General features: G+C 44.1%; 1 protein-coding gene across 3 annotated transcripts in view; it reads left to right on the forward strand.

Annotated features, from left to right (window-relative positions):
- LOC139564275 (zinc finger protein 236-like) overlaps window positions 1-20,145 on the forward strand; it is an 84,562-nt gene that overhangs the window by 38,454 nt on the left and 25,963 nt on the right. For 2 of the 3 annotated variants that reach the window (XM_071383657.1, XM_071383659.1), the window contains exons 13-20: window positions 3,758-4,018; window positions 4,333-4,589; window positions 8,734-8,835; window positions 12,002-12,141; window positions 13,010-13,119; window positions 14,978-15,129; window positions 16,874-17,050; window positions 18,658-18,946. In XM_071383657.1, coding sequence (XP_071239758.1) covers window positions 3,758-4,018; window positions 4,333-4,589; window positions 8,734-8,835; window positions 12,002-12,141; window positions 13,010-13,119; window positions 14,978-15,129; window positions 16,874-17,050; window positions 18,658-18,946 — 1,488 coding nt within the window. The remainder of the gene's footprint in view (window positions 1-3,757; window positions 4,019-4,332; window positions 4,590-8,733; window positions 8,836-12,001; window positions 12,142-13,009; window positions 13,120-14,977; window positions 15,130-16,873; window positions 17,051-18,657; window positions 18,947-20,145) is intronic. The other variant, XM_071383658.1, reaches the window with a different exon arrangement.

The raw sequence follows: 20,145 nt of genomic DNA on the forward strand, positions 1-20,145 counted from the left end.
AGATATTCCTTAAAAAATCTGCCGTTTCCAGCTACAATAGTCATTTACAACATTAACAATGTCTACACTGTTTTTCTGATCAATTTGATGTTATTTTAATGGACAAAAAATTTGCTTTTCTTTCAAAAACAAGGACATTTCTAAGTGACCCCAAACTTTTTGAACGGTAGTGTATACAAAAGTACTTGGACTCCCCTTCAAATTTGTGGATTCAGCCACGCCCATTGCCCATGACTTTCAACGTGGCACCGTCATAGGATGCCACCTTTACAACAAGTCAGTTCGTCAAATTTCTACCCTGCTAGAGCTGCCCCAGTCAACCGTGAGTGCGGTTATTGTGAAGTGGAAATGTCTAGGAGCCGCGGAGTGCTGAAGCTCATACCGCATAAAGAATTGTCTGTCCTCGGTTCTAACACTCACTACATAGTTTCAAACTGCCTCGTCAGCACAATCATTGTTAGTCGGGAGCTTCATGAAATGGGTTTCCATGGCCGCACAGTGGCACACAAGCCTAAGATTACTATGCGCAATGCCGAGCATCGGCTGGAGTGGTGTAAAGCTTGCCGCCATTGGACTCTGGAGCAGTGGAAACGCGTTCTCTGGAGTGATGAATCACACTTCACAATCTGGCAGTCCGACGGACGAATCGGGGTTGGCGGATGCCCAGGAGAACGCTACCTGCCCCAATGCATAGTGCCAACTGTAAAGTTTGGTGGAGGAGGAATAATGGTCTGGGCTCCTTAGTTCCGTTGAAGGGAAATCTTAACGCTACAGCATACAATTACATTCTAGACGTTTCTGTGCTTCCAACTTTGTGGCAACAGTTTGGGGAAGGCCCTTTCCTGTTTTTGCATGACAATACCCCTGTGCACAAAGAGAGGTCCATACAAATGGTTTGTCGAGATCGGTGTGGAATAACTTGACTGGCCTGCACGGAGCCCTAACCTCAACCCCATCGAACATCTTTGGGATGAATTGGAACGCGGACTGCGAGCCAGGCAAAATTGGCCAACATCAGTGCCCAACCTCACTAATGCTCTGGTGGCTGAATGGAAGAAAGTCCCCGCAGCAATGTTCCAACATCTAGTGGAAAGCCTTCCCAGAAGAGTGGAGGCTGTTATAGCAGCAATTATTTTGCAATTAGATGTTAAACTAGCAGGTGTCCACATACTTTTGGTCATGTAGTGTATTTAAAGTATAGAAAACAAATACTATTTGAACCCAGGTCTGGCTAATGTCTATTGTCTATGCCCTGCGGGCCTGGTTTATGATAGGACAGGCCAGTTAGATCTTTTTCCTCTGTACATGCTTTCCTCTCTGAGGGGATTTAGGGACAGAGAGGGGGAGAGAAATATTCAGATGTAGTGTGGGGCGGCAGGTAGCCTAGTGGATAAGAGCGTTGGGCCAGTAACCATAACAGTAATTGCTCCTGTAAGTTGCTCTGTATAAGAGCGGTCTGCTAAATGACTAAAATGTGTGACAGGCCATTTTATTTTGTCTGGTTTAATCTCCAGGTTGTTGTCAGGAATAACGTGTAATGTCACAGTGATGGATAGGTCTTATTTTTGTTTTCAGTAGCCTAAGTCATTATAGGTCCATTAACTAGCAAATGTATCTGGAAAATGTCATCCCGCCATTTACCACAGGGAAAAATCCCTCTACAATGAGTATTGCATTCAGTTTCTGAGTTTTTTCTTAGGATGAGAAAAATGGGAGATTGAAGTTTGGGGCTACAAGGTGTAATTGCCGAGCGATATTCATTGATTCTCAAGATGTCGTTTTGCCCTTTGGGCTGACACATCGAATCTTCCCCTTGACTAAAATGTTTCTTCGTTTTACTACTGTGGGGAAAAGAAAAGTAACAGCCTATTTAATAAAGGTCACAGTCTCGATAAACAAGGAAACAAAAGTTAACCTTAATAACGACGTTGCCTTCCCTGCTCTGCTCAGCCTATCTGAGATTGACGTTCTGTATTCCCTCGTGTCTGTTTACTTCAGAGCAGGACTGTTTACTGTTTTTTTTTAAAGATTTGCAAGTTCGAGTCCCTTGACATGTATAGAACTAATTATTCTTCCTCATTTGAGCCATTGACTCAGACCATAACACACCCAGTCATAACATCACCTATAACATTACATTCATAACATTCTACTATACCCAGGGTTGATATGCAAAGTGTTTGTGATATGACCAGAGGAAAATCCTTTGCGGATCAAAACGTTCTTGTGGCCTTTCTGTTCTTGTGATGATACAGTGCATTCGGAAAGTATTCAGACCCCTAGACTTTCTCCACATTTTGTTACCTTACAGCTTTATTTTAAAATGGATTTAATTGTTTTTCCCCCCTCATCAATCTACACACAAAACTTCATAATGACAAAGCAAAAACAGGTTGTCAGAAATTTTTGCAAATGTATAAAAAAAATAAAATAATAATATCACATTTACATAAGTATTCAGACCCTTTACTCAGTACTTTGTTGAATCCCCTTTGGCAGCGATTACAGCTTCGAGTCTTCTTGGGTATGACGCCACAAGCTTGGCACACCTGTATCACACCTGCATTCTTCTCTGCAGATCCTCTCAAGCTCTGGCAGGTTGGATGGAGAGCATCACTGCACAGCAGGTGTCTCCAGAGATGTTCGATCAGGTTCAAGTCCGGGCTCTGGCTGGGCCACTCAAGTACATTGAGACTTGTCCCGAATCAACTCCTGCGTTGTCTTGGTTGTGTGCTTAGGGTCGTTGTCCTGTTGGAAGGCGAACCTTCGCCCCAGTCTGAGGTCCTGAGTGCTCTGGAGCAGGTTTTCATCTCTGTACTTTGCTCTGTTCATCTTTCCCTCTGTCCTGACTAGTCTCCTAGTCCCTGCCGTTGAAAAACATCCCCACAGCATGATGGTGCCACCACCATGCTTCACTGTAGGTATGGTGCCAGGTTTCCTCCAGACGTGATGCTTGGCATTCATTCCAATGAGTACAATCTTGGTTTCATCAGACCGGAGAATCTTGTTTCTCGTGGTCTGAGAGTCCTTATTAAGGGGCCACTCTACTATAAAAGCCTGATTGGTGGAGTGCTGCAGAGATGGTTGTCCTTCTGGAAGGTTCCCCCATCTCCACAGAGGAACTCTGGAGTTCTGTCAGAGTGACCATCAACTTCTTGGTCACCTCCCTGACCAAGGCCCTTCTCAGTTTGGCTGGGCAGTCAGCTCTAGGAAGATCTTAGTGGTTCCAAACTTCTTCCATTTAAGGATGATGGAGGCCACTGTGTTCTTGGGGACCTTCAATGCTGCTGACATTTTTTGGTACCCTTCCCCAGATCTGTGCCACGACGCAATCCTGTCTCGGAGGTCTACTGACAATTCCTTCGACCTCGGGGCTTGGTTTTTGCTCTGACATGCCCTGTCAACTGTGGGACCTTATATAGACAGGTGTGTTCCTTTCCAAATCATGTCCAATCAATTGAATTTACTGCAGGTGTACTTCAAGTTGTAGAAACTTCTGAGGATGATCAATGGAAACAGGATGCACCTGAGCTCAATTTTAAGTTTTTCTGTTTTTTATTTGTAATAACTCTGCAAAAATATCTTCAACCTGTCATTATGGGGTATTGTGTGTAGATTGAGGATATATATATTTTTAAATACATTTTAGAATAAGGCTGTAGCATAATAAAATGTGGGAAAAGTCTTGGGGTCTGAATACTTCCTGAATGCACGGTCTGTCTCATGCGATTAACATTGTTAGGTCATCTTCCATCAGGTCTCACACGGGAGAGAGGCCGTACAAGTGTGTCCAGTGCAGTAAGGGCTTTGCCTCCTCGGGGGTGCTGAAGGCCCACATCCGGACCCACTCGGGCCTCAAGGCCTACAAGTGCCTGATTTGTGACACCACGTTCACCACCAGCGGCAGCCTGCGCCGCCATATGACCACCCACAGCGACATGCGGCCCTACATGTGCCCTTACTGCCAGAAGACCTTCAAGTCCTCACCCAACTGCAGGAAGCACATGAAGACCCACAGGTTAGTAATGCTCATGTGTTGTCGGGCACAGAGTTGTTTCAGGTCATGTGATCTGACCAGGTGGAAAAAGGAAAAACTACAGGCCCTAATTCAGGGCATGTGATCAATAATACTGGCTAGCTAAGTGGCGAGCACTGCGTCGCTCTCCCAATTTGGTTATTGTCACATTGCTGAAATTTGTGTGAAATTGAATCTTTCTCGACTCTAAATCTCTAGATGTCAAATCTTTCCATAAAAAATGGCTGATTTCTGTTTGTTTTGTAGGTCAAAGTAGTAAAAGCAACCTGAATCCACCTCCCCATTCCCCCTCCCAGGTATGAGTTGGCCCAGCAGCTCCACCAACAGCAGAACCCGGAGCCCTCGCCGCTGGACGACCCCATGGATGGCACCACCGTGACCCACGACCTGCAGGTGGAGTTGGAGGATGGCACCCTACAGCAGGAGGCTCCTCCCACGGTGGGCTCGGAGCAGCAGGGCATGCTGGAACTGGGCCAGGCGCAGGTGGTGGACGGCGGCCAACAGGTGTCGCTGGAGACCCAGCTGAGTGACCAGCCCCTGGGACAGGAAGAGGGTAAGAGTGTCAGCGTGTTAGAAGGCATCAGTTTAGACAAGGCACAGACTCACTGGTCTTGAACACGTAAAACGTAGTTATTAGGGACGCGTGGTGATTGGCAGATCAGTGATTCGGTGCAGTCTGACGGCAGTCTGATCTTGAACATAGTCTTTTAATGTCGATGACAAACATGCCATAACTTTATAGGCCTGCTGCCACATCAATGGGGTCAATTTCACACCATGTGTATTGATTTCAAAATAAAATAAATCGTGAACATGAAAAATAAAGTTGACAATGTAAACGTTGTATTTTCGAGAACGGGTGAAGTATGTTGAAATCAAAAACCAAACATTTGAAGGCAAAATGTATAGAATTCTAAACAAAAATAAGACATCAAAATGCAAAAACTTATAAGCAAATAATTTTAAAGCGAGAGCCAAACTATGACAAATGCATAATTTTTTTTTGAAAACATATGCAAAAATCATTTTCGGTGAAACTTTCCCAGCAACCAATCCTATTGAATACATTTTGCCTACACTCTTGCCGGCATGTACTACCTTTTGGTTACGCTACTCATATCTCTGCTTTTGATGTCTGTTTCTTTGCTTTCACTGCCAGTCTTTTCGATTGCGAGTTTTGGCATTATTTTTCCGTGAAGAGCGGGGTTTAGAGGGAGGCGTAGACAATGAGTCTCCATTGGTCCGCTAGTTTTGGAGTGACAGTTCGTCTTAGCCCAATCAATAATTTGATGTGTCACTGGTTCGGACTCTTCGAACTACTTAGGTAAACATATGAATTACCTGTTGCACAACGTTCGGCGCAGGTGTTAGTAACTGGTTCCCCATGTTCAGAACATGCAGGGGGGAAGATTTGGAGCGTAGTGGTGTCGTCAGACCGTCTACTTAAGTAGGCAATAGAAAAAAAGCCTGTCTCATGTTCATTGATTGGATTAAGACAAACCGTCACTCCAAAACTAGCGGACCAATGGAGACTCATTGGTGTGTCCGTCTCCAGATCTCAACCCAATTGAACACTTATTTAGATTCTGGAGTGGCGCCTGAGACTGCATCAACAAAACACCAAATTATGGAATTTATTGTGGAAGAATGGTGTCGCATCCCTCCAATAGAGTTCCAGACACTTGTAGAATATAAGCCAAGGTGCACTGATGCTGTTTTTGCAGCTCGTGGTTGCCCAACACCCTATTAAGACACTTTATGTTGGTGTTACTTTTCTTTTTTTTTGCAGTTACCTGTACAGTCGTGGCCAAAGGTTTTGAGAATGACACAAATATTAATTTTCACAACGTCTGCTGCCTTAGTTTGTATGATGGCAATTTGCATATACTCCAGAATGTTATGAAGAGTGATCAGATGAATTGCAATTAATTGCAAAGTCCCTCTTTGCCATGCAAATGAACTGAATCCCCCAAAAAACATTTCCACTGCATTTCAGCCCTGCCACAAAAGGATCAGCTGACATCATGTCAGTGATTCTCTCGTTAACACAGGTGTGAGTGTTGACGAGGACAGACCTGGAGATCACTCTGTCATGCTGATTGAGTTCAAGTAACAGACTGGAAGCTTCAAAAGGAGGGTGGTGCTTGGAATCATTGTTCTTCCTCTGTCAAACATGGTTACCTGCAAGGAAACATGTGCAGTCATCATTGCTTTGCACAAAAAGGGCTTCACAGGCAAGGATATTGCTGCCAGTAAGATTGCACCTAAATCAACCATTTATCAGATCATCAAGAACTTCAAGGAGAGCGGTTCAATTGTTGTGAAGAAGGCTTCAGGGCGCCCAAGAAAGTCCAGCAAGCGCCAGGACCGTCTCCTAAAGTTGATTCAGCTGCGGGATTGGGGCACCACCAGTACAGAGCTTGCTCAGGAATGGCAGCAAGCAGGTGTGAGTGCATCTTCACGCACAATAAGGCGAAGACTTTTGGAGGATGGCCTGGTGTCAAGAAGGGCAGCAAAGAAGCCACTTCTCTCGAGGAAAAACATCAGGGACAGACTGATATTCTGCAAAAGGTACAGGGATTGGACTGCTGAGGACTGGGGAAAAGTCATTTTCGCTGATGAATCCCCTTTCCGATTGTTTGGGGCATCCGGAAAAAAGCTTGTCCGGAGAAGACAAGGTGAGCGCTACAATCAGTCCTGTGTAATGCCAACAGTAAAGCATCCTGAGACCATTCATGTGTTGGGTTGCTTCTCAGCCAAGGGAGTGGGCTCACTCACAATTTTGCCAAAGAACACAGCCATGAATGAAGAATGGTACCAACACATCCTCTGAGAGCAACTTCTCCCAACCATCCAGGAACAGTTTGGTGACGAACAATGCCTTTTCCAGCATGATAGTGCACCTTGCCATAAGGCAAAAGTGATAGTGGTTCGGGTAACAAAACATTGATATTTTGGGTCCATGGCCAGGAAACTCCCCAGACCTGAATCCCATTGAGAACTTGTGGTCAATCCTCAAGAGGCGGGTGGACAAACAAAACCCCACAAATTCTGACAAACTCCAAGCATTGATTATGCAATAATGGGCTGCCATCAGTCAGAATGTAGCCCAGAAGTTAATTGACAGCATGCCAGGGCGGATTGCAGAGGTCTTGAAAAAGAAGGGTCAACAATGCAAATATTGACTCTTTGCGTCAACTTCATGTAATTGTCAATAAAAGCCTTTGACACTTGTGAAATGCTTGTAATCATACTTCAGTATTCCATAGTAACATCTGACAAAAATATCTAAAGACACTGAAGCAGCAAACTTTGTGAAAATTAATATTTGTGTCATTCTCAAAACTTTTTTGCCACAACTTTACAGTTGAACCTTCGAACTACAAAATGTCCTTGTCATATCATGTCTGCCTCGGTTAAATGCCAAAGAACAGTCGACATAGAGAGGCTGTTTGAGTCTACAGGAAAGTCTCTAAAGTTACCCCCCCCTGTCTCCATCTCAGATGGGGTAGGATAGTATTCTTGGTCTCTGCGGTGCCACATAGGGCTCTTGTCAAAGGTAGTGCACTATATAGGGAATAGGGAGCCACTTGGAATGCAGTCTGAGTATCACAGTGTGACAGTGATTGGGACTGGGGAGCTTTAGACGGATCAAAGGTCAGCAAACTGGAATCAGGTTGTTACTCCAGAGGACAGGTCGCCTGTCTGCCTTCAAGAAAGGTCACTATTGTCAGTGGCAGTCTTTTTGCCATTCGAAAAACTAGAGGGCAAACGGAAATGGAGACTTGATTAGTGACCTTTCTCTCTAGACTCTCAATCTCAACTTTCAAAAAATATGTTCATATGACTTTCATTTTGCCAGGATAGACCATGGATGTTAGAAACCTCTGTTTCGAGGGTAATCCTGATTGCCATCTATAATGTTTGAATTGAAACCCCATGCACGTTAGAACTGGCCGAATTTAACCATCTGAGTTCAATAGTCTATAATTCCTCTCAGTGAAGAATCTACGTGAAGCATCTCTAGTTCTCCAGTGCTTTGTGCTTGATATTCAGCCTGGGGTCCAAAGACCGACAGCAAATTAAAGATGAACCCCAATTTGACTACTGAACCTTGGCTTGCTCTCTTGTTGCTGTCTGCGTGCTGTGTTGCTTTAATGGCCTAGAGCAGTCGAAAGCGTGATTTTTCTGTGCTTTATATATATTTCCACACTATGAGGTTGGAATAATAGTGTGAAAATTATGATAATGACCTAGTGTAAGAGCTGTTTGAGCTGAACTTTCTGCCTATTTTGGTGGGAGGGAGTTTTTGCCTTCCATGTTGACATCACCATGCGGTAAATTAGTTAATAGACCAATAAGAAAGAGTTCCAAACTTCTCTGCCGATAAGTGCCCATTTTCTGTTTTCCCCTCCCCACTCAAATCACTCCCATACAAGTCCTAGCAAAATGTTTTTTTGTTTTTTTTCTTGCTTGAGAAATGTTTCTTTGCTAAGAAGCTACAGTATTTTGGGTTTTGTTTCTTTTTGACCATTTTTCATTGGGAAAAAATGACAGTAATTATTTGATATTAAGATAAAGGTCCAATGCAGACGTTTTTAAGTGAATCGTAATACTTTGGTCTTTTATTTACACAGTCTACCCAGACTAACCGGCTTTGTTCCTCTGTCCTCGTATCTTTCCCCCTCTGACTCCAGACACCTTTGTGACTACCCAGCATGCTCTGCCTCAGAATATTAGCCAGTTTGAGACACAGACACTCCCGCAGCCTGGCTTTGACCAGCAAGCACTTACTCAAGGTAACTCATGCACGTACACACAAAAACACACACTGCATGCATACAAACCTTTCTCTCGGTACATTTAACAATGTCTGTGAGTTAACCCGGGGTAAATTATGCACACACACACACACACACACACACACACGTTGGCAGCCCGCGGCTGTCTCAACCCAGTGTAATGGACAAACGCCATGGTTACCGCTGACCTCTGGCTGAGAAGAGCCCATTTACAGCGAGAACTGTCAGAAAGCATCTGCTTGGCACATCAGATGTAACATTTTCACAATGGGTAGCCTAACCTTTTGTCTCCGTAACGATTGCATCCAGCCTCTATTGCCCACAGCAATATGCTCTCCCCCTCCTACAGAGGTGCATCAAACACTAGAACACGTTCTCTTTCGACAGGTTTTCCTGCCACATCCAAGGCCACCCTATACTCTCTGTATAGTTTTTGATAAAGTAAAACGTTTGATGTCGTAAATAAACCCGAGACCGACAGCAGGGAGGATATTGATGTGTGTGTGTGTGTGTGTCTGTGTTTCTCATTAGCATGTGTGTGACACTCCACCAGGTGGACTTCAACGCATTTCCTCTCCTCTCTTGTTCTTTTCAAGAAGGAAAGTAAGGAATTATTAGAAAAATCCGGGAACTTCTCTCTGCCGTCTGCCAGCATTTTAACGAACCGTGGCCGTTCATCAATATCAGTGAGTGGAGCTTTAATGAATGACTGTGTGGTTCAGAGAGTCCCCTAATTTGCACCTGAAGACAATCCGACTGGTGGCACAGGACGTTTCCTGCACAGTCTTCGTCCACACGCGCGCACAGACTGGCGGCGTGGGCCCTGGAAGCATCAGTCTGTTAATGGCGCGTTGTAGGAGGATGAGTCGTTGCGATCCTTAATTAGCTTTTGAGGAACTTTTCCAATCCCACTTTTAGCCATGTCATGTTTGCAGTAAGTCATTAGTTAATGTCCTCCTCCTAATTTGGCCAAGCCAGATATCCAGATGTACAGGGTTAACTCATTTCGTGCTGTGGTGCATCTCCTGTTGGGAAGTGTGAGTTGTATCCTTAATAGGCTTTTCAAATCCACTTCTATCTCTGTAAACAATTCATATATTCTAAGGTTCAAGCTGTGTACCAGTGGAGGCTTGTGGGGGAAGAAATCAGAGGACCGGTTCCTGGAATTAAAATGATTGGAACGGTATCAAACACATTCATTCCCTTACAGCCATGACAATGAGCCCGTCCTTCGATTTCAAGCTTCCACATGTGTATACAGTGCATTTGGAAAGTATTCAGACCCCTTGTGTTTTCCACATTTTCTTACGTTACAGCCTTATTCTAAAATGTATTCAATATTTGTTTCCCCTTATCAATCTACACACAATACCCCATAATGACAAAGCAAAAACAGATTTTTTTGACATTTTTGCAAATGTATTAACAATATAAACTGAAATATCACTGTTACGTAAGTACTCAGATCCTCTCTAGCTCTGTCAGGTTGGCTGGGAAGCGGCATCGCTGCACAGCTATTTTCAGTTTTTTTCAGAGATCGGGTTCAAGTCTGGGCTCTTGCTGGGTCACTCAAGGACATTCAGAGACTTGTCCCGAAGCCACTCCTGCGTTGTCTTGGCTGTGTGCTTAGGGTCGTTGTCCTGTTGGAAGGTGACCCTTCACCCCAGTCTGAGGTCCTGAGCTCTCTGGAGCAGGTTTCTATCAAGGATCTCTCTGTAATTTGCTGAGTTCATCTTTCCCTAGATCCTAACTAGTCTCCCAGTCCCTGCCGCTGAAAAACATCCCCACAGCATGATGCTGCCACCACCATGCTTCACCGTAGGGATGGTGCCAGGTTTCCTCCAGAGGTGATTCTTGGTTTCATCAGACCAGAGAATCTTGTTTCTCCTGGTCTGAGAGTCATTAGGTGGCTTTTATGCAAACTTCAAGCGGGCTGTCATGTGCCTTTTACTGAGGAGTGGCTTTCGTGGGGCCACTCTACCATAAAGGCTCTACCAAGGTAAAATCTCCACAGAGGAAGTCTGGAGCTCTGTCAGATTGACCATCGGGTTCTTGGTCACCTCCCTGACCAAGGCCCTTCTGTTTCCTGGGCATGGATGTCGATTAAGGCAGCCCCCGCACCTCTCTGAGGGGTTGGGTTAAATGCGGAAGACACATTTCAGTTGAAGGCATTCAGTTGTACAACTGACTAGGTATCCCCCTTTCTCCTCCGATTGCTCAGTTTTGCCGGGCGGTCAGCTCTGATTTTTTTATCGAACCCGGGTCTGTAGTGACGCCTCTAGCACTGCGATGCTGCATCACCGAGTGACCACTGCGTCACTCGGTCCCCAAAAGAAGAGTCTTGGTGGTTCCAAACTTCTTCCATTTAAGAATGATGGAGGCCACTGTGTTCTTGGGGACCTTCAATGCTGCAGAATTCTTTTGGTACCGTTCCCCTGATCTATGTCTCGACACTGATGTCTGCGCTCTACAGACATTTCCTTCGACCTCATGGCCTGATTTTTGCTCTGACATGCACGTTCAACTGTGGGACCTTATATAGACAGGTCCAGTCAATTGAATTTACCACAGGTGGACTCCAAGTTGTAGAAACATCTCAAGGATAATCAATGCAAACAGGATGCACCTGAGCTCAATTTCTCATAGCAAAGGGTCTGAATACTTAAGTAAATTAGCAAAAATGTCTAAAACCCAGATTTCGCTTTGTCATTATGGGGTATAGTGTGTAGATTGATGAGGATTTTTTAAAATTTCGTTTTTTTTATTAATAGGGGTGGCAGGTAGCCTGGTGGTTAGAGCGTTGGACCAGTAACCAAAAGGTTGCTGGATTGAATCCCCAAGCTGACAAGGTAAAATCTGTCGTTCTGCCCCATGAACAAGGCAGTTATCCCTCTGTTCCCCGGTAGGCTGTCTTTTGTAAACAAGAATTTGTTCTTAACCTTTATTTAACTAGGCAAGTCAGTTAAGTAAAAAAAAAATTAAGAAGAATAATACATTCGAATAAGGCGTAACAAAATGTGGGAAAAAGTCAAGTGGTCCGAATACTTTGCGAATGCACTGTACACCCTCCTTTAGAGTTGCTAGGGTCCCATTAAGTGCTCGTACAGGGTTAACCCATTGCATGCTGTAGTGCTGACTGTACCCCTTTTGTGTCCTCCTGCAGGTTTCACCATCACCGCGGACGGCTATGCCCAGGCCCAGTTCTCCACGGTGCAGCAGCTCCAGGACTCCAGCACCCTGGAGTCTCAGGCCCTGTCCTCCAGCTACCACCCCCAGAACCTGCTCCATGTGCCCAGCCAAGAGGTGGGGAGTCCAGCACCGTCAGCCTCTACCTCCACACCTTCCCAAGGGGGCTTCCATCTCACCATCATAGCGGTGGCATTGGCTCTATGTAGAGTGGGGGGGAAAAATGTCCCCAAAGTTCTTAGAAAACCCTCCCGTAGGGGTTCCTGAAAAACCCAGGGACTTTGGGAAATGTCCAATGAAATGTTATTTATCACACGTGTCGAATACAACTGGTGTAGACTTTACAGTGGATTGGCTGCTTACAAACCTTCCCCAACGATGCAGAGTTTTACAAAATTAGAATAAATCAAAAATGAACTAACACAAAATTCAATTAAATACACAAGATGGGAGCTATATACAGGGAGTACCAGGTCAATGTGCAGAGGTACTTGAGGTAGATATGTACATGAAGGCAGGGTAAAGTGACCAGGCATCCGGATAGATAATAATAATAAGCGTAAAATGAAGAGCAGAGTAGCAGCAGCAAATGATGTGTCTAAAAGTCTGCGTAATGTGTGTGTGGTGTTTGAGTGAGGGATTTGCGTGGGAGTGACAGTGTAGTGTGTGATTGTGTGTATATGGTGTGTATACAAAGTCTAGTGAGTGTGCGTAGGGTTCGTGCAGATAGTTTGGGTACCATTTAATGAACTATTTAGCAGTCTGGCTATTTAGCAGACATATGGCTTGGGGATAGAAGCCGTCTCAGAGCCTGTTTTGCCACCCTAATTTAGCAGGTGTTCTATCAAGCCGAAAACAGCTGAATTAATTGTATCCTTAAGTAGTCCATTCAAATAAACTGTATAGCATATTGTCAAGAAGTTATTTTGTATTCAGTGATTAATCACAATGTAGTTCATTAATGGTTGCGTATATTTCTGTTTAGACAAGTGGCCTGCTCCAGGAGACTAGCCAAGGAGACCTCCAGCTGTCCGACCAGACGCAAGACTACCAAGACCCAGAAGACAGCGAGGACAACAGCAAGAGGGCTTACAGGTGTGTGTCTGTATGTACACGTGTGTGTGTGTGTCTGCATGCGTATGTGTGCGGTGTGGCTCAGTTGGTAGCGCATGGTGATAGCAATAGTTGTGGGTTCGATTTCCACGGGGATTAGTATGAAAAACGTATGCGCTCACTCCGGTGAGTCGTTTTGGATAAGAGCCTCTGCTAAATGACTAAAATGTAAATGTGTGTGAGCAAGCGAGACCGAGCCCTATAACTTTCGGCAAGTAATAGATACATTTACGTTCTGTCATTGTTTGAGGTTCCCGGCTCGTCGGTAGATAACACTGTTTAGCACCTTTATCAACCGTTGTGCTCTAGGGCTGTGAACAGCATTAGCAGTCGACACCGAGGAATGCGAAGCTACGATAACACTATCAGAATTGCACCTCCGTTGCTGTCATTGTCCGCTGATACCGTGACCATTTTGAGAGCGACACATAAATCATATTCGGGTCTTTTTAGAATCAAGCTGTTGTTTTTTTTTTTTCTACCACCGCACAACACTCCCGCTCATACAGTCAAGTCTTTGTCTCCTTCTTTCTAAAGCCGTTTGTTAAGTTCCTCGAAGCCCCACTACCACTAGCTTTCAATTTGTTTATTTAGAATTTGCGCAACTAAATAACTGTGTCCCAAATGGCACCCTATTCCCTATCTAGTGCACTACTTTTGACCAAGGCAGACTCCCCAAGCAGACAATGAGTTAACTTTAACTCTGCTAGCTTCCTGTCTGTAAAGGTGACTGTGGCAGCTTGTTGCTACAAGCTTTTTTGTTTTGTGACGAACGTGTGCGTCAGATGTCTGTGGAGGTGACGGTGGCAGCTTGTGTTGCCACAAGCTCTTAGTTTTCCAACTAACTTGTGCGTCAGATGTAGGCGGAGGACACTGGCCACTGATGTTGTTGCGTTGTGGAAGCCGAGATCGGGACGGCAAGTGGACTGAGTAATGCGTCATGCTTTTATTCAGCTTTGCCTCTGTTGTTCCCCATGGCACTCAGAACGGATGCAAAAAATAAATACTTATGAAATCCCTGCCACGTCAGCACACGATGCATTATTAGTGCCGGTCTAGGCTGAAACGACTAGCGGTATAGACAAAACAAGAGAAAGGACGACCTAGATAGATATGGGAAGAGAATGTGTATTTGAGATTGTGACCTACTGAACTTTCTCCTTCAGGTACGACACGGATGTAATCAAGACTAATGTTTTAGCAGTGAGAAAAGAGTATAGTGTCTGGAATGGTGTGACTTCAGTTTGGGTGTAATGCTCTGTATGGAGTTCCTGTATATGTATCAAAATTAGACTCCACATTTCTGTTTAGATAAGTATACACATACACCTCATATCTATGGGGAGATGATCTCTCTGTCTCATTCTAAAGGCCAACGCAGACATAGTAGTGGAGATTCAACACATAACTCACAATTAACTCACGCCTTCCAAACAGAAAGCACAAACAGATGCCATAGGGCTGAGTTAGTGACCTTTCCAAGGAAATGTTTGCTTTTCAATTATTCCACTCTTCACAAAAAGTCTGATGTACTTTTATGAACCTCAGCTTTCTTTGTGAATCGGTGGTGGAACTTTGAAATGATTCCTGTTGTCGCTATTGTTATCTGATGATTTGTGACTTTTGATAGGAGCTTTATTGATACACATCTCATTGACGGAAACAGACCGTCTCTATTATATCATGGCCGTGTTCATTAGGGCACGCAATGGAAAATGTTTTTTGCAACAGACCAAATGAGTGTTTCCCTTTGGTGGTCAGTTAGTCCCTCCCTGTTTTAGCCTGTTTTCTTCAGTTTGATTCCTAATGAACACGACCTGTGTGTTTTGATTCCCCCCAGGTGCACCATGTGTAATAAACCGTTTAAGAAGTCCAGCCATCTGAAGCAACACGTGCGCTCCCACACCGGCGAGAAACCCTACTGCTGCAACATTTGTGGCCGATGCTTCGTCTCAGCAGGGGTCCTCAAGTCCCACCTCAACACACACACAGGTACGAACAGTGTACCTCAACACTGCATGCGTAGTTAAAATGGCACGCTATTTATCTCACCGACCCAGACCCGCGCCTCTCGTAGGAGAAGCAAATTTGACGAATTCTGTTCGTTCACGTACGACCGTCAAATATCGATGTCATAATTGTTTCTCTCTCGTGGCTCTGCAGCTGTGTTGTGGAGAGAAATTACATAATACTATAGCCACAAATGTTTTGGGATACCCAGTGGTGTAAAAATGCTTTAAAATACTACTTAATTCGTTTTTTGGGGTATCTGTATTTTTTGGTTGTTGTATTTTACCCCCGATCTTGTCTCATCGCTGCAACTCCCCATCAGGCTCGGGAAGCGAAGTTTGAGTCATGCGTCCTCTGAAACATGACCCGCCAAACCGCGCTTTGGATCATACCCCTTTTTTCCCCCTAAAATGACATACCCAAATCTAACTGCCTGTAGCTCAGGACCTGAAGCAAGGATATGCATATTATTGATATCATTTGAAAGGAAACACTTTGACGTTTGTGGAAATGTGGAATTAATGTAGGAGAATATAACACATTAGATCTGGTAAAAGATAATACAAAGAAAAAAACATGTTCTTATGTATTTTTTTTGTTCCATCTTTGAAAAGCAAGAGAAAGGCCATTATCTGACTTAGACTCTAGGTGAAATTCAGAGTTTGGCTGCTAGATGGCAGCAGTGTATGTGCAAAATTGTAGACTGATCCAATGAACCATTGCATTTCTGTTGAAAATGTTGTATCAAGTCTGCTCAAATATGCCTTATTGGTCAAGTACATAACTGTGCACTCTCCTAAAACAATAGCATGGTATGTTTTTACTGTAATAGCTACTGTAAATTGGATAGTGCAGTTTGATTAACAAGAATTTAAGCTTTCTGCCCATTAAAGATATGTCTATGTCCTGGAAAATGTTCTTGTTACTTACAACGTCATGCTAATCACATTAGCGCAAGTTAGCTCAACCGTCCCGATGGTTGGACACCGATCCTTAAGAGGGTTTACCGCTCGCTTAACCCGGAAGCTAGCCGCACCAAGGTGTCAGAGGATACACTGTTCAACTGACGACCAAGGTCAGCCTGCAGGTGCCTGGCCCGCCACAAGGAGTCGCTAATTCGCGATGAGCCATGTAAAGCTCCCCCGGCCAAACCTTCCCCTAACCCGGATGCTTAGACCACTGCGCCACTCGGGAGGTGGGGCATCTGTACTTTACTTTACTATTTCAATTTTTGACAACTTTTACTCCAATACATTCCTAAAGAAAATAATGTACTTTTTACTTCATACATTTTCCCTGACACCCAAAAGTACTCGTCATTTTGAATGCTTAGCAAGACAGGAAAATGACCCAGTTCACACACTTATCAAGATATCATCCCTGGTCATCCCTACTGCCTTTAATCTGGCAGACTCACTAAACACAAATGCTTTGTTTGTAAATTAGCCCCTTAAATAAATGTATTTTTAATGATATCCCGCCGTCTTGTTTGCTTAATATAAGGAATTTGAAATGATTTACGTTTGATACTTAAGTATATTTAAAAACCAAATACTTTTATACTTTTACTCAAGTAGTATTTTACTATGAAGGTATCTTTACTTTTACTCAAGTATGACAATTGGGTACTTTTTCCACCTCTGTGGAAACCAAAAGCTTTATTGGTCAACACACTGATGAAACATATAGTTATTTATATTTTCATCTCCTTTGCTCCCGCTCCTAGGAGTGAAGGCCTATAAGTGTAACATGTGTGACACTTCCTTCACCACCAACGGCAGTCTGAACCGCCACATGGTCGTCCACCTGAAGCCCTACAAGTGTCACATGTGTGAGGACAGCTTCCGCAACAGCGTGCTGTATAGGAAGCACTTGAAGAAGGACCACGCCGAAGTGGACAGAGGTACAGACACAGTCCCAATAATATCTCCTTTCTCCTAAAGTGTGTATTCGCTCACTACCTCCCACAAATCTAAAAGCATTGGATTGGTGTAGGTATGGGCTAGTAGGAGTTTCTATGATATTTCTTATACCAGTCATTTCCTTCCAAATCAGTGAAGGGAAGTGAACAAGTGCACACTGAGGGAGGAAGGAGAGGTATTTGGGACATTGCCATAGAGATATACACTAGACAAGCATTTCGCGACACCCGCAATAACATCTGCTAAATATGTGTATGTGACCATTACATTTGTATTTAGTGGCTAGTGTCATAAATCTGTTTAGCTCTAGATTTGCTGATAATGACAGCCATATTGGTCAGTGTTATATTTAATTATATGGGTACAGAGCACTATATACAGAAGAATGTGGACACGCCTTCAAATTAGTGGATTCATTGCTGACAGGTGTGTAAAATCGAGCACAAAGTCATGCAATCTCCATAGCCAAACATTAGCAGTAGAATGGCCTTACTGAAGAGTTCAGTGACTTTCAATGTGGCACCGTCATAGGATACCACTTTTCCAACAAGCCAGTTTGTAAAATTTCTGCCCTGCTAGAGCTGCCCCGGTGAACTGGAAGTGCTGTTATTGTAAAGTGGAAACGTCTAGGAGCATATCTTAACGCTACAGCATACAATGACATTCTAGACGGTTCTCTGCTTCCAACTTTGTGGAAACAGTTTGGGTAATGCCCTTTCCTGTTTCAGCAGGACAATGCCCCTGTGCACAAAGCGAGGTCCATACAGAAATGATTTGTCGAGATCCGTGTGGAAGAACTTGACTGGCCTGCACAGAGCCCTGACCTCAACTCCATCGAACACCTTAGCGATGATTTGGAACGCGGACTGCGAGCCAGGCCTAATTACCCACCATCAGTGCCTGACCTCACTAATGCTCTTGTGGCTGACTGAAAGCAAGTCCCCGCAACAATGTTCCAACATCTAGTGGAAAGCCTTCACAGATGAGTGGAGGCTGTTATATCAGCAAAGGGGGACCAACTCCATATTAATGCCCATCATTTTGGAATGAGATATTCGACAAGCAGGTGTCCACATACTTCTGGTCATGTAGAGTATACTCTGTAGAGATATGCTCTTTTTAAAGATGCAGTCTTGCACATTTTGTCAGAAAAGGGACAAAGATAAAATGAGTATCAGCTTTTGTGAGGTTTTATGTGGATTTTGACACCGAGGCAATATACACCATTTTCATTTTGGCCCTCCAGATCTCTGCAAAGAAAGAATTTGGGAAAGAAAATGAGTTTCACACCCCTGGAAAAAGGCAATCAGCCATGATTACATAACAGTTAAAGCAGACCGTGGTCACATACGCTTTCCAAATATTTGAAATACTTGATTTAGCTGGTCTGCTTCCATATAGAGTGAGCACTTTTAGTAATATTCTATTTGATTCTATTCTGCCTGACGAGCTTATATTGACAAGCGGCAATTATTTCGAAATGCAGCTGAAATGGGACCAGGTCTGAGTTCGAGCCGTGGCCGTGATGTTGAGTGACACTTAAGGAGCGTGTGTATCCTTTCCTCCTATAATGTCTCTCCCCTCGCAGGGCTGGAGGATGAGGACGGCGAGGAGGAAGAGGAGGGCGAGCAGACCGTGATGAAGAGGAACCGGGCCAACATCATAACCTTCACGGAGGAGCAGGCGGAGGAGCTGGCCAAGAATGACCCTGGTGACGAGGCGTCGGTGTCGGAGAAGGTGCTGGCCCAGTCGGCGGCGGAGCGCGACCGCATCAGCGAGATCAAGGACAAGGCGGTGGAGCTGGAGACGGAGCCCAAGTTCGCCAACTGCTGTAACTTCTGCCCCAAGAGCTTCAAGAAGCCCAGCGACCTCGTCAGGTGAGCTGAGTGTCGGAGAACTGTCTCCCTCTGTCCCGTACTCTCTTGTATGCTCTTTCTCACTCTCTCTTCATCTACTTTCTGCCTCTCTTTCGCTGTCCTATTCGGGGCCTGGAACTAACTTTTTGTTCCACCAGCCACTCTGTGGCAGGTAACGTTAGATTTAAAAATTGACCAGCCACTCAGATGTTTTACTAGCCAAAATGTTTTTGCTCCATAATTACACCTAAACCTCCCCTCCAAAATCAGATGAACATGCTTCTAAAACAAGAAATGTATTACTAATTATGTGGTATATTGCCCAATGCTATTTCATTTTATTTGTGACCTCAGTCTTTTAATCAAAATATCACTGATGAGACCAAAAAAAATTCAGTTGCCCCTTTAAAGGAAAGAGTCACCCATTTTGAGCGATGTTATCGATTCCCTGGGTAATTTTCATGTTTTCATGTGTATCTGAGCTATTGCTGTTCAAGCAGGCATAAATTCGTGCTGGTATGAAGCATCTCACTACACTGGAAGTTAAAAGGAATAGGACTTTGAGATCACAAAAACATCTACAGTATCATACATGTCAGGTTTCAATACTGGCCGATGTCATAATGCGAGAGGTTGTCTTCAAATGAGCCACTGATCATATTTTTGCAATATTCCTACCTGGAGAAATGTGTAATTTAAAGAGAAGGTCTAGCACATTTCTCCTATTTGTCTGCCTCTTCACTCCAGGGTGCGTCGCATGGTGGCGTTGCAAATGTCAAACTCTGCCGGTTGAACATGGTGAGATTGTAGAGTCCTAAGTTGATAGTGCAGTTTGTTTAGGCGATTTTACAGCTAACTAGCTACTTCACATGCCGATGTTAACTTTGGTTTTATTGTGTGTAGCTACGTTTGCTAGCTAGCAAGCCCTTAGAGAAAGCATTGCATTGTGGGTTTTGTCGTTGACTTGAGCTGCAACAGATTACCACGTTTCCACATCGATTTTCACATGTTGGCACCAACCTTATTATAACGATAAAATAAAACATTTGTTCACAAAAATATTGTTCTCACATAATATTGTTATTTAACACTGTACATTTTATGCCTGTGCGCAGCACTTTTTCAGCACAGGCAGTGTTGTTGCACGTGATGGGATATTATAGGATTTGTAGTTCTTTGTGTGATTATCTACCAGCTATGAAACGAAACGACAGAAACAC

Source organism: Salvelinus alpinus, chromosome 35 (genome assembly GCF_045679555.1).
Source record: "Salvelinus alpinus chromosome 35, SLU_Salpinus.1, whole genome shotgun sequence".
In the NCBI taxonomy this organism is placed as follows: Eukaryota; Metazoa; Chordata; class Actinopteri; order Salmoniformes; family Salmonidae; genus Salvelinus; species Salvelinus alpinus.